The sequence below is a fragment of the Onychostruthus taczanowskii genome, unplaced genomic scaffold (assembly GCF_017590055.1).
Source record: "Onychostruthus taczanowskii isolate IOZ18803 unplaced genomic scaffold, ASM1759005v1 scaffold100, whole genome shotgun sequence".
Taxonomy (NCBI): Eukaryota; Metazoa; Chordata; class Aves; order Passeriformes; family Passeridae; genus Onychostruthus; species Onychostruthus taczanowskii.
This window is the reverse complement of record NW_024496527.1, coordinates 490,164-514,794: the sequence shown is the minus strand read 5'-3', so window position 1 is coordinate 514,794 and position 24,631 is coordinate 490,164. Positions and strand designations below refer to the sequence as shown.

General features: G+C 46.6%; 1 protein-coding gene across 1 annotated transcript; it reads left to right on the top strand.

Annotated features, from left to right (window-relative positions):
• The first annotated feature begins 9,518 nt into the window (after positions 1–9,518).
• TMX1 (thioredoxin related transmembrane protein 1) lies at positions 9,519–17,467 on the top strand. Its single transcript, XM_041410405.1, has 8 exons — positions 9,519–9,685; positions 9,766–9,881; positions 10,916–10,961; positions 12,853–12,981; positions 13,948–13,993; positions 14,073–14,174; positions 14,440–14,512; positions 14,890–17,467. The coding sequence occupies exons 1-8, from the start codon at positions 9,525–9,527 to the stop codon at positions 15,066–15,068; spliced, it is 852 nt and encodes a 283-aa protein (XP_041266339.1). The 5' UTR covers positions 9,519–9,524; the 3' UTR covers positions 15,069–17,467.
• The last annotated feature ends 7,164 nt before the right edge of the window (positions 17,468–24,631 follow it).

Here is a 24,631-nt window from a genome sequence, read left to right as displayed (position 1 = left end):
GAGATGGATTTTGCTAAAGAGCAGAGTTCAGCTGCATGGCAGTGCCAGTTCCTCTCCCTGCCATCTCTGCCTTGTGTTATGTACCCAGAAAATGACCCCCTTTCTCCTGGGGAGGATTTTACTGCCTGTTTGTTTGCCTGTCTGGAGGTTCAGTGTGATTCCAACAGCACACGGGGCTGTTGTTGATGTGGGGAAAAGCAGAAATAAATGGAAATAAGAGGCAAGCCTGAGTGCTAGAAAAAGCTGCCCCTTTATGGACCCATTCTATCAAAATTCCTCCTGGCTCCAGTTTCTGGCTTAGATATTTGATAGAAACCCCTGGGTCCCTCTTTTCCTGTGTTTGATGTTTGAATTTCAGACTCTCTCCCATCATTGCATCTTCTGTTCCTGGGGGCCAGGACCCCTATGCTCACCATGCTGGAGTATCTGTCCAGCTCTGGGGTCCTCAGCACAGGGGAGACAAGGATCAGTTGGAGTGAGCCCAGAGGAGGAATGGAAATTATGGAGGGCTGGAACTCCTCTGACAGGCTGGGAGAGCTGGGAATGTTCACCTGGAGAGGAGAAGGCTCCAGGGAGAGCTCAGAGCCCCTGGCAGGGCCTGAAGGGGCTCCAGGAGAGCTGGAGAGGGACTGGGGACAAGGCATGGAGGGACAGGACACAGGGAATGGCTCCCACTGCCACAGGGCAGGGATGGATGGGAGATTGGGAATTCCTGGTTGTGAGGGTGGGCAGGCCCTGGCCCAGGGTGCCCAGAGCAGCTGTGGCTGCCCCTGGATCCCTGGAAGTGTCCAAGGCCAGGCTGGAGATTGGGGCTTGGAGCACCTTGGGACAATGGAAGGTGTCCCTTGTGATAGGACAAGGTGACCTTTAAGGTCCCTTCCACCCTAAACCAGTCAATGACTTTATGATTTCACATAACCAGATGTCCCCCGTGCCTTTCCTCTGAATGCCAAACAAACCCCCCACCACTTTTCAAACTCTGCAGCAGATTTGGGATTGCCACCTCCAGGGCAGCAGGTCCAGCCTGGAGCAGACTGCTGGCAGAAAAGCTGCTGCACTAAGCCTGGATTCTGGGCTGGTTTATCAATGACATTTTAAGGCAGAGGCAGGTAGGGATGGTGGGTGAAGGAACATTTTGCATAAACCCACACAGCAGTCACAGCGTGGGCAGCTCGTTCAGGGCTCTTCCCAGCAGGAATGTGGATAAATGTGCCAGAGAGAACCCCCTCTGAGGAACAGGGGACAGAGCTCTTATTACAGAGTCACTGACTCAATTATGCCCTGAAAGCAGATTAAAGTGACTCTGCTTTTACTGCAAAAGGGTGAATAAATCCATATTTTGTTAGTGAAAATAGGTTTCCATTTGAATTTACAGAGGGCATAAAGCTCAGCCAGCTCCTCTCTGCAGGTAGCTCAGTGTAACCCCTCGGGCCCTCAGTGACAGCAGCAGAGGAAGGGACAGTGTGACAAAAACAGCCCTCCTGTGAATGAGCCAGCACGTCCATCCTTATCACAGCTGGTGCCTTGCAGCTCCCTGGGGCCTGGGACTGCAATCCCCAGGCATCAAAGGAAATGTGAGTTATAAAAATAACAGAAGTTTTTAGCAAACCTTACAAGCTGGTAGAACAAGTGTGGCAATGCACACCCACTGTATAAAGGCAAAATCACGTGGCCAGGAGAAACAAATGTAAATAAGAAAGGCCAGAGGGAGATCTAAATTCTTCCAGTCTCAGGGAGTTTGGATGGCTGTTGGAGTTCTGGATGCTGAGAATTTCAGACTTTCTGTGCTGACAGACTCTGACTACCAGGAGAACACTGCATTTGACCTGAGGCTGTGGAATAAGCTTCCAAAATTAATTAATAGCACTAAGATTATGAGTGTGTAGTTGATTAGAAATGTGTAATATCACACGGCAGAAAACTTAGAGTTTGGAGTTTTAGAATATAGTAATATATATAAAACAAATAGAAGTTTTAAGGCAGAGGCAGGTTGCTCTTCTTTACCTTTTTCCTTCTTCTTCATAGGTTTGGGTAGTGTTTTGTAATTAGACAGAAGGCTTTTTTTGGGTCCAAGCAAGTTCCTGCCACCCCAATCCCAGCCCAGGAGAGCAAATATCCATCAGCACCAGCCAGAAATGGGGCTACTCACAGAAGGCCTTTCCAGGGAGAAAAGTGGGGGAGAATTTTCCATGGAAAATCATGATGTGCTGTTCATCCTCTTGTTAGCCTGACTCAGAGCCCAGCAGTGTTGGTGAGGAGATATTTGGCTGGGCATGCTGGTTCCTTCTGGAAGAACATTTTTGTTCTCTTGCCATGCTACCACTGTTCTTCTCTTTTGGCTGGCAAAGAGTCACAAGGAGAAATGTTCCCTTGTGCTCAAAGCTGCTGACTTTGGGAGCTCTGCGTGCCTTGCTGGCCTCACCAGGGTCGGGAGTGTCATTCTCTGCCTCCTTAGAAGCTCTGGAGCTGTTTCTCTGCTGCTCTGTTTGATTCTTTGAAGCTGAGCTCTCAATTTGAGTTGTTCAAAGAAAAAAAAACCTACCAATTTGATTTAAACTGCCTTTTTAAAATGAGGCAGCAGAGGGCTTGCTGCCAGCAGCCAGCCAGCCTGGCTGTTTCTGAGGGCACAAATGCTTCCAGGGTTTTATTTGTGGCACTGCCTGGCACTGGGGGTTTGATCCCATGGCTAGAAAGAGGTTGGCACCAATTCCCAGCCAGAAGTAAATGGAATAGGGATGTAAAGAAAAGGAGGAGTGAGGTGATTCCCCATGAAGAGCACTGGGATGCCTGGGGATATGTGGAAAGCCAGCCTATCCCTCTGTCCCCTTGTGACCTCAATATCCAGGAAGATAATCTAATTTAATCTGATCTAATAATCCAACAGAATCTTCCAGAAGGTCATGACCTGCCTCTCGTCAGCATTAGCTGATGCAGTGAAGTAAAGGGCCTGCTACAGATTAAGTCATCTGAAGAAGTATTTTTGGCTTCAAAAGCAACATCACTTCCTTCCCAGCTTCCCAGAAAAATCCCCTGCAGCCTCAGGGACACACAGGTTTGATCCTTACTGCCTCCCAAGGCTGGGACTGGCCTGCAGGGGCCTGGGGATGCATCCACACAGAGCACTGGCCACAATAAACACTTTCTGGTTCTTTTTTCCAGCTTCTCAGGCTGCTCAGGTTCCTTTTCCACGGTGACAGGGAAATGCAAGGTGTGCTGACATCTCCCCTGCCTCGTGGATTTTCAAAGATAGAAATTGGACCTAAGTGGAATGTTTTTATGGAGCGTGGAGTTAAATATGGCCTCGTTTTGGTCTTGTCTGAGCAAGGCCTGTGCTTGTATGGCCTGCTGGAGCTCCCAAATCAGCACAAAAATACCTGCCCAGACCTTGCTCCTGCAAAAGTGACATTTTACAAGGAAACTGTTTTAATATAATTTCCCCCTCCAGGTCTTTGGCCACCCTCAGGCAGATTCCTGTGCTGGCCTCAGGGCAACAGGTTTCTTGTCACTAAAACACAGCAAAATGGGCTTCAATCAGCACAACATCTGCTGTCTCCCAGAACCAAGAGCAACCTTCAGGCTGGTGCAAAGAGATGGAAAACCAGCAGGTCAGAAGGGATTGATATCTGGACAAAGAAGGATTTGGAGGGCAGGAAGTAATCATTCTGATCTGGCTCTCCTTGGCCCACGTTCTTTGCTCTGCACTCTTTGGTTTGTTCATATTTTGCAGCAAAATCTGCAGAGGAAATGCCAACACCTCAGTTTCTGTCTGCCCAACGTTTCCCACTGCAAGCCTCTGCTTCCAGCCTCTTCTCATCTCCCTGAGCTGAAATCTTGCCTGCTGACGTATTCCAGAACAAATATTCTGGAAGGTTTCTGCCAAAATCAGTTGGAGACTGGAGCTGGGGAAAGGAGGAGGTTTGCCTCATGCAATGCTAATTCTCCCCAGGGGGGTCTCTGAGGTTGCCTCACTCTTCCTTGATTTTTGTTAGAAACTGGAAATTTGGAGTTTTGGCTTTTGCCTTTTCCAAGGTGATGAACTGTGGCTGCAGGTGGGATGGTGGAAAAAGTGGGATTAAGACCCTGTGATCTGAGCAGCAGCTGGAAAATGAAGAAGTTGTAGCCTGAACTCAACTTTTGCCTCTGGTGGGACACAAATACTGTTTGTGAAGAGCTGAAACAACAAAGTGATGGATCAGCCCCTGGGAAAATGAGTAATTCCATATCCAGCACAGGGAAGGAGGTCAGCAGCGCACAGGGGAGGGGGCTGAGGAGGAGTTTGCTTTTTAAACACATGAATATTGAACTCCCTTGGGAGGGGAATTCCTCCTATTCACAGAGTCAGGCAGAGGTCTGAAGGAAAATAAGGACATCCCTTTGCTAATTATTTTTAAGGAGTGATACATGTGCTGTGAGAGCCATAGGATGGCAGGATGCTGGGAGAGAGCAGGTGGGAGTGAAGTCAGGAGATGGGATGGGGGCTGAGAGCTGGGAAAAGAGATTTGGAAAGAGAGCAGAGCACAGGGACAGCTACTGGCACTGGGTCAGGTCTCAGCTGCTCCTCCCTAAAGTGACAAACATGGAATTAGAAGAAAAGAAGATTTGAGGAGTCCAAGGTGTTAGGAAAGAGAGCAGAGGGGTTCATGCAGGAGAAGCAACGAGAGCTGCTCAGCTCAGCCACCAGTCCTTGTTACAGGACAGGAGCCTTGACACTTCTCCCCACATTTATATCCCAATCCCAAACCAAATCCTACCTGGATGCCCCCAGAGATGTCCCCAGCCCCAAAAGAAAAAGCAGAAGGGGAAGCTGAAGCCAGGGATGCAAGGTGGCCTTGCAGGAGAACGAGGGATGAACCCTCAGGGGAGCAGAACCTCTTTGACACAGCATTTGATACAGAAAAAGAGATTAAAACTACTTTGGAACAGAGCACAGAAGAGTTAAAGCTAATGAATGAGACAATATTAATTGTCTGAAACACAATCTGCTTGACTTCTGGTTTACAAAGATCTCTCCCTACTTTAGTTCCCATGGTAACTCCTGTGCAGAACAACACTTTTCCTCATCATCTCCACAGAGTTTAAAGCAATTTTGTAATCCAATCAAATGGGAAGGAGAGAATTTCTTTGGGCATTGAGGAAACTGCTGCACACAGTAATTGGGAGAGGCCACACTCACAATTAGACCCCAGAGAGATACTTAATTACTGAATAATTAGCAGTTACTGAGTTTTCTTAGCTCAGAGAGGATTGTGAGAATAGTTCCGAGGTCTTCCATGTGTTTTTCCAAAGTGGGAAGCAGCAAACTGATTGTGGGCAACTCTCTGCTCCCAAAAACCTGAACCCTTGAACACTGTGGGCCCTGTGAAGCTTGGCTGAGGCAGCTCAGGTGCTGTGGAGCAGAAGGAATGGGCCTGTTGGATGGGAATGTGCTTTCCAGGGGGGGTTTCCAAGCAGGAGGAGAGGATTCTGTTAATCCTTCCCACATGGACAGTGGGGAATGTTCACATGCACCAAGCCCAGTGTGGCTCCTGAGAAGTCACTGGCACCTCCAGTGATGAATTATTTCCTGTGAAACACAGGATTTTTGTGTAAGAAAAAAAAGCATTCATGTATGGACAGAGTTCCTGGAGTGAAATCCTGAGCCACAGAGAAATAATTACATCTTGACTTTTATTTTTTTAGTGCTGATGCCCAGAAAACTGCTCTGAGTGGAATTCTAGATGCCAACTTTCCCAAAAGGATGAAGCCAGGAGGAAACAGTTCACTCTAACTGATGTTGATGCCCAGAAAACTGCTCTGAATTCTAGTTGCCAACTTTCCCAAAAGGATGAAGCCAGGAGGAAACAGTTCACTCTAACTGGACAACCCATGAAATTCACAGACATTTGGTATTTTTGTCACCCCAACCTTGCTCAAATTGTGGTTGTGTGTTGGTGTCCCCTTCACCTTAGCAAAACCACCTAGGAAAAATCAGCCAGGATCACTTTTTCTTCCTGCAGCACTACAGAATGCAGCTCCAGGCCTGGCTGGGACTTTTTGGGACAGCCTGGTTTCACCTTGGGCTTTAGGACAATGACTTCATGTCTCCTGCCTCACATGATCACACTCAGGAAAGCTCTCTGCATAATCTCTTGGCATTTCAGAAATGCAGGAGCTGTAAATGAGGTCAGGGCTCTGATGCTGTACCTGATCCAGGGACTGCAGAGCTTGGAATCATCACTTGGCCAAAGCCTCTGCTCTCTTCAAGTGGTCCTTCAAAAGGTCAGCCCCAGGTGGGCAAGTGTTGGGCTCCTGCAGCTCCTTCATCTGGTTCAGTGTTCAGCTCATCCTCAGGGAAAAAAATATAAAATAAGGAAAAATAGAACTGCTTAAATTAGTTCTGATTTAAAATGTAAATGAATTAACATTCTGCAAAAAAAAAAAAAAAAAAATTAAAATTTTTCAAAAAAAAAAAAAAAAAAAAAAAGAAACCCAGTGAGTCTATTTGTGTGCAGTTTTTTAAAGTGCTTTTGAGCACTTACAGAATGGAGTGAGTTTGTAGAATTTGTTCATCTCTGTGGCTTTAGCTTTGGGGACAATATTGAGGCATTCGAGTGTTTGAGTATTTTTATTTTCATTTTCAGCTCAAAAGAAAGCAAAGCCCAAAGGGAGTTGAGTCTTTCCATTTCCACTCCTACCTGCAGCATCTGATTTTCTGAGATGATTTCTTGATGACACAGGCCTCTCTTATTTCATCATCCTTCATCCTGTATCGAAACCCAAGAGCTCTGTGGACAGGAGAATACATCCCAGAATGGTTTGGGTTGGAAACATCTCAAAATCCACCTTGTTCCAACCCCCTGCCCTGGGCAGGGACACCTTCCACTAGAGCAGGTTAAGGTTTTCATGATTTTCCCTCTGTCAGAAAATTCAGAAGCTTGTGCTTCTTCCTGTGCATCACTAGTGCTCACTCTAAATGGACAATTCTTTTTATGAAACTTGAGGACTCTCACTCTAAATGGACAATTATTTTCATGAAACTTAAAGACTCTCTGGTGGTGGTACTTTTGTAACCCCAACCTTGATCAATTTGTGGTTGTGTGCTGGTGGGAAGCTTTAAACTGACCAGAAAATCCCCTTTACCTTAGGAAAACGACATAAACAATGAGCTCTTGGATAAAAAAAAAGCCTTGAAAGGTGATGGGGTGTCCCCAGCAGGAAATCCAGGTAATTCCTAACCAAAAACTATTTTTTCCTTCACTCTTTCCCTTTAGAAGCAGCCTCAACTCTGCCTCTGTGTGGCAGCACTGAAAAAGAACATGGAAAAGAATGAAAGATGTGTTTCTCTCTAAAGGTCACTTGGTTATTAACTCTCTTTATCCTGCCATGAACCTTGAAAGATGAGGCAGATATTTCTCCTGTCAGCTTGGGAGGGCTGAGAGGAGCAGGCTGGAGGGAGATGCCTCAAAGATAAGGTTAAGGCTTTCTTGTTCTTAAAACTTTACAAAGAAATAAGACAATGTCAATGTCATATTAATAGCTGAGATAAAAGTAATTCAGAGCAGTCATTACACTTAAAATAATTCCTGGAACCAAGCAGGGGAGGTATGAAGTCATAATTTTCAGGGTCTTTCAAGCTGTTCCCATAGGGAGCTTGGTGTGCCTTTGAAGAAATCTTTTTATTCACAGTGGTAATTTATTTACACACGGTTACACAACATGTTTTTATGCACTTATTCCTCAACATATCTCAAATCATCAAGGATAATCACAGAATTCACAGAACTGTTTAGGCTGGAAAAGACCTTCAGGATCATTGAGTCCAGTTGTTATCCAGAGACAGCACTTTGAATTTCACCTGACTGCTGATGCAGAATGGAATATTCATGGGTTATCAATAACAAATTTCAAAAATTCAATTATGCCTAAAACAGCAGTCAGCAGAGTGCTGCAAGCAGTGATTTATTCCTGAGTGCTGAATCAATGAATAACAAGTCCTTAATAATGCCTGTTCCCCTACAGAGAGGAACATACACGTTGTACTATAGAAAAGTTGCTCAAATAAGATAAAACAAAATTAAAAAAAAACCAAAACCCAAACGCTGATTTATTCTTTTTTTTCCCTGCACCGCTCAATGGCTGCCAAGGCTCTGAAATGTGGGATATGAAATTATGGCAACGGGGCAGGCAAAGAAATTATCCAGGCAGGAAGGGGAAGGTGACATTATCACAGGAGCTGGGGAAAAAAATGTGTTAAAGAAAGTATGTGCATATGGAAAAAGAGGTTCCTTCCCTGGAAATGCTTCAGGTGGTGAGGACAGGAGTGGGTTGATATGGGATTTGTCTGCTCGTTGACACTGACCTTCTGCTTGAGAATTAAGCACTCAGGTGCTGTTACTTTCTGCCAAAAGTAAAGATCACAGAATCATGGAATGGTTTGGGTTAAAAGGGGCCTTAAAACCCACCCAGTTCCACCCTGTGCCATGGGCAGGGACAACTTCCACTGTCCCAGGTCACTCCAAACCCCAATGTCCAGCCTGGCCTTGGACACTTCCAGAGGAAATGGGGCAGCCACAGCTGCTCTGGGCAGCAGCAGCGGGGAGCTGTGGCTGTTCTCTATCCCAGACACACAGGCTGGATGGAGAAGGGACTGGGGAGAAAGATTGGGGGTGACGGTTAATGAAAAACTCAACATAAGCCAGCAGTGTGTGCTCCCAGCCCAGAAAACAATGACCCCTAAATTTGGGAAGGACACTGAGGGGCTGGAGAGTGTGCAGAGAAGAACTGGGGAAGGGTCTGGAGCACCAGGAGAGGCTGAGGGAGCTGGGAAGGGGCTCAGCCTGGGGAAAAGGAGGCTCAGGGGGCCCTTGTGGCTCTGCACAGCTCCTGCCAGGAGGGGACAGCCAGGGGGATCGGGCTCTGCTCCAGGGAACAGGGACAGGAGCAGAGGGAATGGCCTCAGCCTGGGCCAGAGAGGGTTTAGGCTGGATATGAGGAAGAATTTCTTCACAGGAAGGATTGTCAAGCATTAGAAGGGGCTGAGCAGGGAATGGTGGAGCGCCCATCCCTGGAGGTGCCCAAGGAATTCCTGGATGTGGCACTCAGTGCTCCGGGCTGGCTGACAAGGTGGGACCGGGCACACCTTGGACTCAATGACCTCGGAGATCTTTTCCAACCTTAACGATTCCGGGTGCAAACCGAAAGAAGCGAAATTTAGGACACATGGAAGAAATCCTTCTCTGTGAAGGTGCCGAGGCCATGGCACAGGTTACCCAACCACCCGCGGCTCCCTCACCCCTGAAGCGTCAGAATGGCCGAGGCTCGCAGCACCCTGCTCCAGGCGCGCCTGCCCATGGCACGGCGTGGGACGGGCCGGGATTCCAATCCCGACCACTCCAGGATCGCAATCCCTTCCAATCCCCAGCACTCCAGGATTCCAAGCCCTTCCAATCCCCAGCACTCCCGGGCTCCCCGATCCCGCCTCCCCGCTCTCCCCTGAGGGCGGGCCCGGCCGTGACGCGGAGGGAAGGCGGAAGGGGGGGGCCAAGATGGCGGCGCCGGGCCGTGCTCGGGCCGCTCTGAGGGCTCCGCTCTGCGCTCTGCTGTGCCTGGCGCTGGCGGCCGCCGCCCGGGGCAGGCCGAGCCCCGTGAAGGTGCTGTCGGACGGGATGTGGCGGGAGCTGCTGCAGGACGAGTGGATGGTGGAGTTGTGAGTGGGGAGCGGCGCGCTCGGGGTGCCGGGGCGGTGTGTGGGGTGCGTGCGGTGACAGCGCTGTGCTGCTCCCTCAGCTACGCGCCCTGGTGCCCCGCCTGCGAGAACCTGCAGCCCGAGTGGGAGAAGTTCGCCGAGTGGGGAGAGGACCTGGGGGTGAACGTGGCCAAAGTGGATGTGACGGAGCAGCCGGGTGAGAGGGGCTGGGAAGGGCGCCCGAACCCCCCGGGATTTGGGGAGCTGAGGGGTTTGGGGGTGCTCGTCCGCAATGCGTGCTTGTGGGAGGCAGGCAGATTTAAAAGGGGTAATAAAAGTGTTTTACTCATCTCTACCACGTTGCTGTGTGACTAAACGGCCTGATCTTGCTTAATGGAATCCCGGAATGTTTTGGTTGGGAGGGATCTTGAAGATCATCCCAGTCCACCCCTTACCACACCTCCCACCATCCCAGGCTGCTCCAAGCCCTGTCCATCCTGGCCTTGGACACTTCCAGGGATCCAGGGGCAGCCACAGCCTCTCTGGGCACCCTGTGCCAGGTTTCACACAGGAACCTCCAGCTCTCCTCCCAGGGAGCAGACTGTCAGATGGTAGATAAAATAAATATAATTGAATGAATAGAATAAACAAAATGCATGGACTGTAATAGATAAAAAGAATGAGAGGTTTTCTCAAGGAGATTTTTTTGCCATACTTATAAAGCAAAAAACAAGGTTTCAGCCTTGCCATTCACAGTTCCTCCTTTGGTTGGTGGAAGGGAGTGCAAACAATTTGCTCTGCTTCTGCTGAGACTCTCCTGAAACTCTCCTGGGACTCTCCTGAAACTTTCCTGTCCATATAGGATTTGTAAGCCTGGCTTTCCCCATGCTGATCTCTTTCTCCAGAGCTGCTTTACTTTGGAAGCTTGCCTCACTTGGATTATTTTCCTCAGGGTTTCTGGGGGGCTGCAGATCATGTGTGCAAAGGAGAGCCTCTCCCTCTGAAGAGCTACAGCCACAACAGCCCCATGGAGCAGTTATCCCTGGATATCTCATTTTCCCCATTTTACTCTTTGACCAGGGATCATTTTTTAAGTGTGTGCTGCTTTAACATGCACAAGGTTGTGTTGGATTGCATATAAAGATTGATACCTAGGCCTGCAGTTGTATTATGGGTTTTTACAACATTTCTTGCCTCTTTTTTTTTTCCATAAAAATACTCAAAATGCTCTCAAAATAACTTTTCTTACAGGGTTAAGTGGACGATTTATCATCACAGCCCTCCCTACCATCTATCAGTAAGTATGCAGGGCTGCAGGGGTTTTTTGGGGTGACAGTGGGCAGTTTTTTCTTCTTTATTTCGGGCAAATAAACGAGATTTCTTATGCTCTTTAAGAACAGGAGCTGCTTTTCACTGACACAGCCACTGTCTCACCCACTGTGACCTTGTGCTGCCAGATGATTTCTTTTCCTTTCCCTTCAGGCCTTATTTATTCTGCCTTTTATGGGTGTTTCTGTTTTGCAATCCTTTCTCTGTAGGTTGATCCTCAGTGCAGGTGTGTGGCAAGGGCTTTAGGAAGATCATTATCTTTTTTACTCATCTCTACCACGTTGCTGTGTGACTAAACGGCCTGATCTTGCTTAATGGAATCCCGGAATGTTTTGGTTGGGAGGGATCTTGAAGATCATCCCAGTCCACCCCTTACCACACCTCCCACCATCCCAGGCTGCTCCAAGCCCTGTCCATCCTGGCCTTGGACACTTCCAGGGATCCAGGGGCAGCCACAGCCTCTCTGGGCACCCTGTGCCAGGTTTCACACAGGAACCTCCAGCTCTCCTCCCAGGGAGCAGACTGTCAGATGGTAGATAAAATAAATATAATTGAATGAATAGAATAAACAAAATGCATGGACTGTAATAGATAAAAAGAATGAGAGGTTTTCTCAAGGAGATTTTTTTGCCATACTTATAAAGCAAAAAACAAGGTTTCAGCCTTGCCATTCACAGTTCCTCCTTTGGTTGGTGGAAGGGAGTGCAAACAATTTGCTCTGCTTCTGCTGAGACTCTCCTGAAACTCTCCTGGGACTCTCCTGAAACTTTCCTGTCCATATAGGATTTGTAAGCCTGGCCTTCCCCATGCTGATCTCTTTCTCCAGAGCTGCTTTACTTTGGAAGCTTGCCTCACTTGGATTATTTTCCTCAGGGTTTCTGGGGGGCTGCAGATCATGTGTGCAAAGGAGAGCCTCTCCCTCTGAAGAGCTACAGCCACAACAGCCCCATGGAGCAGTTATCCCTGGATATCTCATTTTCCCCATTTTACTCTTTGACCAGGGATCATTTTTTAAGTGTGTGCTGCTTTAACATGCACAAGGTTGTGTTGGATTGCATGCAAAGATTGATACCTAGGCCTGCTGTTGTATTATGGGTTTTTACAACATTTTTTGCCTCTTTTTTTCCCCTAAAAATACTCAAAATGCTCTCAAAATAACTTTTCTTACAGGGTTAAGTGGACGATTTATCATCACAGCCCTCCCTACCATCTATCAGTAAGTATGCAGGGCTGCAGGGGTTTTTTGGGGTGACAGTGGGCAGTTTTTTCTTCTTTATTTCGGGCAAATAAACGAGATTTCTTATGCTCTTTAAGAACAGGAGCTGCTTTTCACTGACACAGCTTTTTTTTGGCAAATAAATGAGATTTATTATGCTCTTTAAGAACAGGAGCTGCTTTTCACTGACACAGCCACTGTCTCACCCACTGTGACCTTGTGCTGCCAGATGATTTCTTTTCCTTTCCCTTCAGGCCTTATTTATTCTGCCTTTTCATGGGTGTTTCTGTTTTGCAATCCTTTCTCTGTAGGTTGATCCTCAGTGCAGGTGTGTGGCAAGGGCTTTAGGAAGATCATTATCTTGCTTTTTTTTTTTTTTTTTTTTTAAATGGATTCACAGCCTAAAGCTAGCCAAGGTGTTCCTGGAGTCAGTGTTCTGGAAATAACTTGGAGTTAGTCCAGGTGTTTGGAAAATGTTTTTTAGAGGCAATATCAGCTAAAAAAAAAATTAACACTGAAAAAGTGAATGTGTAAAAATAGACAAGGTGATGGAAAGGGGTTTGTTGGATGGACACAAATGCTGCACTTGGTGCTTGGATCGTACAAAATAAAGGATTTTGGTGGTGGTTTTGTTGTTTTACAGCTGCAAAGATGGAGAGTTCAGGAGATACCAGGGAGCAAGGACTAAAGCTGCCTTCATTAACTTCATCAGTGATGAGGAGTGGAAATCCATTGAACCAGTGTCCTCCTGGTTTGGTCCTTCCTCTTTCCTGTGAGTTTTGGGTTGCTTTGTGTAAGAATTTATTATCAAATGTCCTGAGGTGTGTCCTGCTCCCTGTTCCCAGCTCTGTGTGAATGTCCTGGTTCCTCCTCAGCTCTGGGAGGGTTGTCACCACATCAGAGGTGACCTGAGTGTTGTCACCACAGCAGAGATGTCCCCAGCAAGGTTTACCTTGAGGCTTGAAGAGGTTTCTTGTTTCCTAAACTCTTGTAGGGAGCTTGCTGACCCTTGAATTTGTTTGGTCTCTGTGGCACTGAGATGGTTTTGCCCAGCTAAATCCTGGGAAATTTCTTCCACTCTCTGGAGGAAATCACAGAGGGATTGTCCATCAGGAACTGACAGGAAAAAGGGGAATGGGTTCAAACTGTCAAGGGAAATTTAGGTTTGATGTATGGAAGGAATTCCTGGCTGTGAGGCAGGTTCTCTTACAAACTCTTATCCCACACCAAGGAATGTGTTAAACTGGGTAATAACTCAGCATTAAGAAGTTCTCTGTTATTTTCTGTATTCAGACACCAAACTTAAGTGTCTGAAGATCTCTCAGCTCTTATAACCTGGTTTTCTTTTAATAGCTTAATGTTTTTGTTTTACTAAAACCTCCTGATGCTTCTTTCTTAATATCTTCATTGGAGTTCCAGCTGGCTTCTCACAGAGCATTGGTCCAGATAGAACAGAAAAAGAACTTGAAATTCATGTGGATTAACTTGAACTTGGATTCAGCAGATCCAGGTTAAAGACATTTGGGAATTTACAGCTGTCCATGTATGAGCTGAGGTTATTTCACACAGGTTTGAGGCTGAAATGATGGCAAAGAGGCAGGCAAAGGAATTACCCAGGCAGCAGAGGGAAGGTGACATCATCAGGAGCTGGGGAAAAATTTGTGTTTTAAAGATTTGAAAGTGTTCTCTTTTGAAGATTTGAAAGTGTTCTCAGTTCCTCCTCTCTGCTTTGTTTCAGGATGAGTAGCATGTCAGCGTTGTTCAAGCTGTCCATGTGGATCAGGGTATTTGCTTACATCCCCACTTCATTTTCTCCTCAAGATGAAATCCAGCTCTTCCTGAAATTATTCTCTTTTATTCCAGCATGGCCACGGCTATTTAACAGAAAATCTTGGAATACCAGTCTGGGGCTCCTATGCTGTTTTTGGATTGGCAACTCTGTTCTTAGGAATGGTCCTGGGACTTGTAAGTGCACTCCTTGGGGCTGGGGGTGACTTTGTTACACTGGTGCTGCCTCTGCCTCTGTTTTGGGGTGGGATTTTGGGGTACCCTGAGCTGGAACACAGGGATGGGGATGGGGTGGAGCCCCCATAATCCAAGGGGAAATGACACTGAGTGTGGGGATCCACCTGAGGGTAAATGCTCGGACTTGATCTTAAAATTTTCCATCCTAAACGATTGCAATGTGCAGAATGTTTGGGAGTTTCACCTTGGGTTTCTTTGGTTTTAGATGATGGTGTTCCTGGCAGACTGCATCTGTCCCTCCAAAAGGCACAGAGCAGCACAGCTCCAGCCTCAGTCAAGTAAGCCCACAGCAAACTTCTGATTCAGTGAAGCTGTTTGCTAAATCTCATTTCTAGAAAACATTAAAGAAATCCTGGTGTCTGCAGGATGTGACGTGGAGTGTAGAACTTTGCATTTGGGATTGATGCCTCGTCCTTAGGGTTTATAATGGGTTGGGATTTTCTGTTTAGTAAAGCTGGGATATTTTTAAAAGTGGTTTTAGGGACAGAAAAAATGTTGTGAGCATTTTCATACCTCAAGACATGAAATTCCATATAGGCAGGGAGAGAAGATGGAGTGGAGCTCTCAGCGTTGCTGTGCTTGCCCGTGATGTTAAAAAAGTGGATTTTACTTGGGAATGGCATTTACTTGTGTGTATTTTTCCTTTCTCCTTGAGGGAAACAAGGTCCAGAGGCAGCTCATCTGCTGAAAAACAGGTATGAAGAGCAAGAAGCAGATGAGGGAGACATCTCAGATGATGAAACAGAGGGGAAGGAGGGGAGCAAGAGAGACTCATCCCCGAGTGGCGTCCGGCAGCGCCCCGTGCCCGGTGCTGCTCCCCAGGAGAAATCTTAGCTGCATTTGCACCAGGATTAGTGTTTGGGTCAGCCACTCCAAGGGAGATCAGTGTCAAATCCTCCAGCTTGAAGAGAAGAATGACTCCTGGCTTGGTAATGTTCCTGCATTTCATGAATTCAGAGGAAATAATAAGATAGAAAGCATCAGGTATTCCAAAGGAAAACTTGCTGTTGCAAATAGCTGGAACTTCTCCTGTCTGTGTGCAGAGAAGTGCCAAGGAATAATTGCTGTGGCTTCTGGAATGATTTGTTCCCTAGGGATTATTTGGAAGTGAATGTAAACCAGAGTCATTCCTGCATTAGGGAGCATCAGCAAGGAAAATGCACTCACCTGGTTGTTGGTTAAACCTCCCAAAAGGCTTCCCTGTTCTTATACTGTTTTTCAGTATAAATCTCTCTAGCTGTGCCCTGAAGAAATGCTGAGGGGAAAAAAAGTTCCTTTAGTTATGGAACTAGAATTCCTTTAGTTGAGGCTTTTTATGTGACAAAAACTGCTTTTTGCTATGACAATGAGTGCTACAAACCCTCCCCAACCTTTTTTCTTACCAAGAGCTGATGGAACTTAGCACAAGCACTCTGCAGTGGGATCCTCTGGCTGACCAGAAACCTGCTGCTTGCATCCATTTCTTCCAAAAAAAAAAAAGCTGTAGAAAACTCTCTGAGCTTCTTGGCAAAGTAGTTTTTCTCTAGGAGCAAGTGACAAGCAGCACCTTGAAGTCTTGTCTGCCTCTGTGACTCCACGTGGTGACAGTTTACACACAGGGTTCTCTGTGCAAATCCTCTCCATTCCTCCTCCTGGATGCCAGCAGGACTCTGCTTGTTTTTAATCCTTCATTTCTTACCCAAATCTTGCTGCAAATCCATGCAGGCTGTACCTGGCCTGAAGTTCAAATAACTCCTTTCTATTTCTTTTACAGAACCTTTTTTTTTTTCCTGTTTTCACAAAACCATTTTGGAACATTAAACCTGAATTTTTTCTTTAAAAAAAAAAAGTAGTTTACTCTTGTCTGTATGGTGTTTGTTTTCACTCTGCATAGAAATAAAAAGAATGCACATGCCCATTGGACCAGTGTTGTAAAGAGTTTTCCATCTTCTTTTGATTAAATCCCAAAGTTTTTCCAAGGGAAGGATGAGCCTAATACTGAGCACATTTAGATTTTTTTACAAGCCTGTTTCTGATTTTTTTTTGTTTGTTTGTTTGTTTAGCTCTATGGGTTCTTAGCTTTTATTTGTAGTTATTTAGGTTTTTTTTAGTGTTTTAATTTGTAGTTATTTAGTGGTTTTGTTTTTTTTTTAATTGTTCATCTCGCTTCTTCCCCTTTTTCTTTTCTTTTCTCTACATTGGTGCTTTGGAATAACTTGACTTCAGTGCTGTGTTAGAAAGATAAACTGATGTTTGAAAGGGTCTTTTTGGCTAAAATCTGAGTGTCCCTGTCCTTTTTTAAAGCTAAAACCTCTCCTGGTGTTAGAATGAAGACCACTATGTGCCAGAATTGCCCTTCAGGCGTTGATTTTGTGGAATTGCCTTAAATTCTCTGAAATTTCCCCTCTCTTAGCCTTTGACACTCATAAATAAAGCAATAAATAAATAAATATGAGGAGAAGTAGCAGCACTGCCTTGGATCAGTGGTGGTTTTGCAGTTTGGAGGGGGTTTGAGGAGACAGAAACGTAGCTGGTAGGAAAAAGTGTTGGGTTGTTTTCAAAGCTGAACTCTGCTCACTCCACTTGGCATATATTAAATGTAGCTTCTCTAAGTGCTGAGGTTTTTAATTTTTCAGTTACAGCCAAACTTGGTGCAATATAGAGAGGACACCCTGCTGACTTGTGGCTAGCTTTTCATTTTAAAAGAACACCCAGCTTTTCCTTTCTTATGCTGGACTTGTGGGCTCCTGCTTGAACAAGAACTTCCAGCATTCATTTACTTTTTTTTTTTTTCTCTGCCTGCTGCTCACTCCTCCCTGCCTTAGGCACAGAACCAAATCCCAAACCTGCCTCGTGGGGGTGACTGTTCCCAGCTGGAATCCAGCCCCTGTGTGTAACTCCTGCTTGGATTACCCACAGGCAGCCTCTGCTGATCTCTGCTAATCTCACCCTTCGTGTTTTGCATAATATTATGGTTTTGTCCTGTGAATATTTAAGTTCCTTGCTTGATTTTTTTGTTTTAAAAGTTTATTCCAAAGATGTTTACTGAGGCTGAGCGGTGTAACCTGAGTGTCAGAGCCTGTCCTTTGTGTATTTTGATGTTGCTTGAATATCAGTTTTGTAAAAACCACACTGCCCTTTCCATATCACCTGGACCAGGCCTCTTTCATTCCAGAAAGAATTAATGACAATAATGTAACAATAATTTTGTTCTTCAGAGAGTCTTCAAGTAAAAAATAACCACTAGCTTTGGATTCCTGTGTTTGTGTTGTGTCTTTTTTTTTTTCTCAGATTCGTGCTGCTTAGTCATGAAACAGCTGCTTCCATGGATAAAAATTGTAACCCTGAAGCTAAAAAATGCTTTTTTGAAAAGTCAGGTGTGAACAACAATTCAAATTAAAGCTGCACTGAGTGATTTTTAGTCAAGACTGGCTTGAGTACCTCATTTTGGTAGATGCTTCCAATGGTTTGGGAAGGAGCTTTCACTCGTGCCAGGCTTAGCCAGAAATGGTAATAAAATGTGATTTTTTTTTGTAGCAAAAAAATGTAGGCTGGAGTTGACAAATGATGTTTAAAATTCATTTTTTTGGCGACTGCTTTGTGGGGCGTGGGAGCTGCACATGGGCCCTCCCCTGGCCCTCCCACGCTGCTCCCAAGCCCAGCAGCTGAAGGGATCAACGTTGTGGGATTCATCTTGGAGTGGGAAGCTTAATTCCAGCTGGTGGCAGCTCTGAAGTGAAGGAGGCTGCTTGGGGAGGAGACAATTCCAGACAAGGAATGCTGAGAGCATTGTGAGTTACAGCCAGCCCAGTGCCTGGTCCTTCCCTCCATCCCTGCCCTTGGGAATGGCTGCTGAGGGCCTGGCAGCTCTGGATGTGTGGAATTTTCTGGAAAAGTGCAATAATGCTCTTAGCTCCTCCCTGACAGGAGTAAGGAGTTGAGAATTCCACAGGCACTCCTAGAAACCTCACTCCCCTCCTCTTCCACTCAGTGTGTTACATCCAACGGGGAATAACAGCAGAAGGAAGAAAACCTAGGGAAAACCAAGAGGGAAAAAGAAAAAACTCAAGGGAGAAGTCAAACTGAAATATTTTTGGGTATTAAAATGGTTGGGAATGGCCTGATAGGAAAGAAATGCCTGGGAATTGTTGCCAGATTGCCAGAGGTTGGGTTGGAAATCAGTGCCTGATGGAGAAGGAGACATTTCAGTGTTTAGCACTGCTTTAGAAACACCAAATGCAAGCTCAATTTTAAGGTTTCTTTGCTTTAAGAAGGGGGAATTGTCTCTCCTGCAGGTGTCTTGTTCTTGGTTTGACCTGGACATCACCTTTGGCCCTTCCCTGAGTTTATTCCATGGCTGATTCCCCACTCTTGGACCAGCTTTTCTTTACCTTCCAAACTCCCTACTTTGTTTAATCCAGTGACTTTCCAGAAGAATTTCTGCCTGAACCTGCGTTTTCCCCTCACTTTTCCCTGCTTGAAGCTTCCCAGCCACAAATTTCAGTTCCCTTTAGCATTTCTTACAGAAATTCCCTTTCACTGCAAGGCAGATCCAAAAGGATAACTTTTAGGTCCTTGGAATTCTGCCTGCCCCAGGCGGGTTCCCAAAACCCAGGAGGAGTTGAGGTGGATGTGGCTGATGTGTGAGGGATGTCCTTGAGGTGAGGGCAGGTTCTGAAATCTGTGAACATCAGAGGGGGAAAAGAATCAGTGAAATTTTTATTCTCTAAAAAGTTTTTTTCTAAATTAAATTACAACTCTTTCAAGGAGTTTTAAACTGCAAAATGAGAAACCATCAATGCAAAGTCACTATTAAAGATAATATTTTTCTCAGCTGTGCTTTTCCTTCCAGAGTCTGTGTTTTGCTGAGCCTGGACCTCAATGCCCTTTCCCCCCCCTCACTTTTGCTGGTTCCTCAGGAAGATTCTCTCTGAATTTTCCTTCAAATTCCATGACACGTGGACTTACCAAGAATCAAGGAAAAGGTGTGTTCAGAGTCAAGATTTCTGGGATAAATGGTTCTCCAAGGATAAGCAGCCATTTCTCCCTCTTCCTCCTTTTCTCATCTCTTTGTCAAATATTTGGGAAGTATTTGAAGTGTAGTCTTATACAGATTCCTTTCCCTTTTCCTTTTTAATCTTTCCTTTCCTCCCCTTTCCTTTCCTCCCCTTTCCTTTCCTTTCCTTTCCTTTCCTTTCCTTTCCTTTCCTTTCCTTTGTGCCCTCCATGTGTTCCCAGGAACAGGAATGTCACCCCACGTGCCCCCTTAGGACAGCACATGTGCCTGCCTCCAGAATTCCCCAAGTTTTTGGGATTCTGCAGGATCTGCTGTGAGCGGCGCTGCCACAACTCCAGAGCCGATCGATGAAATCCCTGCCTGAGAAGGAATGAAAGCCAATAAACATTCCCGAGATCTCTGCTGTTCTGGGAGGACACTCCGGGTGTAATCCCGGAGGTTTTAGCTCAGTCAGGCTGATGGGTGTGTGACAACTTGCTGAGGGAGCTGCCAGGTTGATACATCACTTGCCAAGGGATCCATCCCCTTCCTGATCCTTTTTGGAAAGCATCAAAAGCCGTGGCGTGCCATCAAGTGCAGGGACATGGAGCAAAGATTGCCCAATTGGTCCCCACTGAAATCGCAGAAAAGAAAGGCTCCCAAACACTCTGGAAAGGAGATGGGATCAAATGAAATCCAGCTGAAAAAAAGGCACACAAACCAGAAAATTGGGATATTTAGTGACTACCAGAAAATGGTCTGGGAGGAAATCAGGTGCAGTGCAAAGGGCCAAAACATACCAAAACTAAGCTGACAGATGTTGCAAAAGCAGGAGAAAAAAAATCTAGGAGGAAGACACAACTTTGAGGGGAAGATATCAGAGACATGGCATGGATACTGAAAAGAAAAAAAAATTAAAAAAATTGTCACGGAACTGAAAGCCATCAAAAGCCATGGCATGCCATCAAGTGCAGGGACATGGGGCAAATCATGCCAAAATTCATCCCTATTCCAATGCTGGAAACAGAAAAGAAGCACTTACAAATGCTCTGCAAACGAGATATCATCAGAAAAATGTAATTGAAGAAAGAAAAAAAAAAGAAATTTGGGAAATTTAGTGACTACTAGAAAATGGAGCGGGATTACATGCCGTGCAGTGCAAAGGGCCAAAACGTGGCAAAACTAAGCTGACAGATGTTGCAAAAGCAGGAGAAAAAAAAATCAAGGAGGAAGACACAACTTTGAGGGGAAGATATCAGAGACGTGGCATGGATACTGAAACAAAAAGGGGAAAAAAAAAATCATCTCCGAAGTGAAAAATCTGCCAGGTTGATGCATCACTTGTCAAGGGATCCGTCCCCTTCCCGATCCATCCCCTTCCCGACCCAGCACCCTGAGCAGCGATGCTGCAGCCAAGGCCCCTCTGCCTGGGATCTGAGCTTCCCCTGGAGTTTTCCTCCTTTTTCCTTAATCGGGAGAGGCAACACCAAACCCTGGCCCCGGGGAAATAGTTGTTTGCTCGGATGCTCCGCTGGAATTCTGCAGCCAGGACTGAAACTCCATCCACCATGGGGTGGTGCAGTGAGACCTGGCTGGGAGGGAGAGGCGGCCAGCACAGCCCCCCGGCACAAACACGGTGAAGAAAGCTTTTAAATCAGTATTTCTGCAAGATTTTCTAATTGAAATCCCTCCTGTGGCCGCTGAAGATGCCTCGTTTGTCTCCTGCACGCCCAGGAAAGGGAGAAGCCGGGTGGAGCCTGGTGGAATTGGGGCTGGATCTGGCTGCAGGGCAGGGTGGGGAATGTGCAGGTGGGGCTCCCTCCTCTTGCCTCCGGAGGAGCTCCGGGACATCACTCTCTGCTTTTCTTTAGGATAATTAGGAGTTTAGGATAATTAGGACTAATGTTTAATGCTCCTCACGCTATTAATTCTCCAGCCTGGGTGTGCTTAAATAGATTTATTTTTTTTTTAAGAGTTTTGGAGCACATTTCCTAAAGGGCTGCTCCCACTTGACTCCAGAGAGTTGTGGAAGAGGTGAGGCCAGAAGAAGAGGAAGGGAAAGGAACCATCCGACCACGTGGTGGCAACGTGGAGATGCTACAGGAGGATTGCTTGGATTGCTGTGCTTCCCTGGAGGAATTTTCACATCTACAGAGACACCTGAAGTTAATTTATGGCTTAAAAGAGGGTGGTAAAAGCAGGGAATGTAAATATTTTCAGCTGTGTCACCTGACACTGTGGATGCCCACAGTGGCATGGACCAAACAAATGGAAAAAGCAGTTTTTATGGAGAGAGCTTTCTTTTTTATGGAGAGAGAGTTTTGGTGAGATCTTTCTGAATGAAAGGATGTCAGGAAATGAATAATTAAGGCTGAGCCAGAGGAAGTGCAGAGGAAGGCACCTGGCAGCAGGATGGGGTTTGGCTGAGGTGAGGACAGCACAGGGAAATCTCCAACTCCTGCACTGGGCTTTCCACAGATGGATTTAGTTTGTGCAGATTGAGATCATCACTTGGATTTCCAGGCCTGGGAGTGAACAATGAGACACTGGGAAGCTGAGGAGAGATTTTATGGCTCTCCACAATGCCCTGACAGGAGGGGGCAGCCATGTGGGATCCAGGCTCTGCTCCCAGGGAACAGGGACAGGATGAGAGGAAACGGCCTCAGGTCATGGCAGGGGAGGTTCAGGTTGGACATGAGGAAGAGTTTCCTCATGGAAAGGATGGTCAAGCATTGGAACTGCCCAGGGAGGTGGTGGAGTCCCCATCCCTGGAGGGATTTAAAAGCCATGTGGATGTGGCACCTGGGGACATGGGACAGTGGTGGCCTTGGCAGTGCTGGGGGAATGGCTGGATTGATGGTCTTAGAGGGCTTTTCCAACCTCAACAATTCCACGATTCCATGGAAGCTGCCCAGAGCACGCTGTGTTCCATGGCAGGTCATCCACAGGTGCATCCTCAAAACCTGTTGGCATTTCCCTTGCCCAGCTCTGTCCTGCTCCTCCTGACTTTTCCCACCAAGTCCTGTGCTGGACCAGGAAGGGGGAGCCAGCAGTGAGGGGAGCCTGGGAAGGCAGCAGGCTGCTGCTGCTGGCTCTGTGGGGCAGGAGATGGGAGAATTCCAGAATCCCAGGGCAGGAGCAGCGTTTTGAGCAGGAGATGGGAGAATCCCAGGGCAGGAGCAGCGTTTTGGCTGCTCCAGGGAGAGCTGAGCTGCTCTGTGTGTGCTCCTCACTGGAATTCTGTGCAGTGCTCGGAGGGGAAGAAAGGCTCTGGAATGGGCAGGTGGTGAGCAGAGCCCAGTGCTGCCCTGGGGCTCTGCCTGTGCTGCAGCTGCAGCTCTCTGGATTTTCTGCCCTATGAATGAACATAAAAAACCAGTTTTCTCTTCAGGGCAGCACGTCAGGGATTTTTCCTCTCCGTTTGCTGCAGCGCCAGGAGCCAAATCCGTGGGGTGCCCACGCCTGGCGTGCGTGTCCCAGCAGGATCCCTGGAGCTGCCCCAAGGCTGGGCTCTGCTGCTGCATGTCCTGGGGGCCACAATATTGTATTTGTGGGGACTCGTGGCAGGAAGGAATGATGAATCTGACTCCACGTCCTCAGAAGGCTAATTTATTGTTTTATGATACTATATTATATTAAAGAATACTCAACTATACTAAAGAATACTATAAAGAATATAATAAAGAGAGGATACTTACAGAAGGCTAAAAAGATAATAATGAAAACTCGTGACTCTCTCCAGAGTCTGACACAGCTTGGCACTGATTGGCCAAAGAGTGAAAATAACTCAGCAGAATCCACTGAAACAATCACCTGTGGGTAAACAATCTCCAGCCACATTCCACATGAGCAAAACAGATTAGAAGCAAATGAGATAATTATTGTTTCCCTTTTTCTCTGAGGATTCTCAGCTTCCCAGGAGAAAAATCCTGGGCAAAGGGATTTTTCCAGAGAATGTGAATGTGACAGCACAACAGCCTGGTGCCACTTGGCACGTGCCACATGACAGGTGTGATCCATGGGGATGTGCCCACCCTGGACCTGGGACTGCTGGAAATGCCTGTGTGCGTCAGGTTGCTGAATAAATGGAATGTGGGAGCACATGGAATAATCCTGCCCTGGAAGGAGGGGATGGGAAGGCAGCCCTGGTGCTTCAGTTTGGTGTTCAGCCTGGAGAAGGGAAGGAGCCAGGGAGACTTTAAAACCCTGCCAGGGCCTACAGGGGCCCCAAGAGAGCTGGAGAGGGACTTGGGACAAGGCAAGGAGGGACAGGACAAGGGAGAATAATGACTTTAAGCTAGAAAAGGTTGAATATGGAATATTGGGAGGGAATTCCTGGCTGTGAGGGTGGGCAGGCCCTGGCACAGGGTGCCCAGAGCAGCTGTGGCTGCCCCTGGATCCCTGGAAGTGTCCAAGGCCAGGTTGGACAGGGCTTGGAGCAGCCTGGGATAGTGGAAGGTGTCCCTGCCCATGGCTGGGGTGGGACTGGATGTTCTTTAAGGTCCCTTTCAATCCCAAAAGTGAAATCTCTGTGAAATCCCTCATTGCTGAGTTTTGAGATAAGACTTTCTCCATAGTGTCTTTGGCATAAATTACCTGTATGGATTATCTGCAGGCTCCAGGAACTGGGAATAGGCGGAACAAAGTCACAAACCAGTTCAGTGCTGCTTCCCACAACAAACAGGAGCACATGGAGTTGGACTTGGTGATCCTTGTGGGTCCCTTCCAACTCAGGGCACTCTGTGCTTCTCTTCTGTGATTCTGTGACATTTTTAGGAGATCTTTCCAGACCCCCATGAGCTGCAGGAGGAGCTTGCTGGTCCCTCCATGCAGAGCAGCTCCAGCATGGAGCTGTTTCCAGATCCTGCTTCATCCAGGAGCAACAACAGCAGCTGAGGCAGAGATGCAGGATCCTGTTTTGGAGAATTCCCATTTCTGGTATCATTAACCCTCCACTGGCCTCTGGGTTATTTTCCCAGCTGGGCTGATTCATCATTCCCTGTCCCTTTAGTCTCTTGGCCATCTCCTCAATCCCTTCAATCCCAACATGTATTTCTATTTATCAGGCCTTTCCACTGGATTTTTTTTTTCCCCCCCGGCTGACTTTGCAGAAGTGGTTTATTTACAAATCTGCCCAGAATTGGCTCCAAGTGACGCGGGTGTTGGTTGAAGGAAAGCTGATTTTTGACAAAGTCAGCACGAGAACGGGAACAGATGGGGACGTTGATGAATTTGATTTTGCTAAATGTTGTCCTCCTGCAAATCAGCTTGCTTTTCCCTATTAGCATAAGAAGCAGCAAAAAAGGATTTAATTTCTCTAAACATTTCCCCTTAATGATCTACCTCTCCAGCTTAGAGATGTATGTGGCTGCTTATCAGCAGAGCAGCTGAATTCCTTCCACTGAGAATCAACTGCAATTTC

Bases quoted from the DNA above. Each gene is read 5' to 3' on its own strand.
- TMX1 (XM_041410405.1), top strand. From the start codon at position 9,525: ATGGCGGCGCCGGGCCGTGCTCGGGCCGCTCTGAGGGCTCCGCTCTGC. The intron at 9,686-9,765 runs GTGAGTGGGGAG...CTGCTCCCTCAG, and splicing joins GACGAGTGGATGGTGGAGTT to CTACGCGCCCTGGTGCCCCG. The intron at 12,982-13,947 runs GTGAGTTTTGGG...GCTTTGTTTCAG, and splicing joins TTTGGTCCTTCCTCTTTCCT to GATGAGTAGCATGTCAGCGT.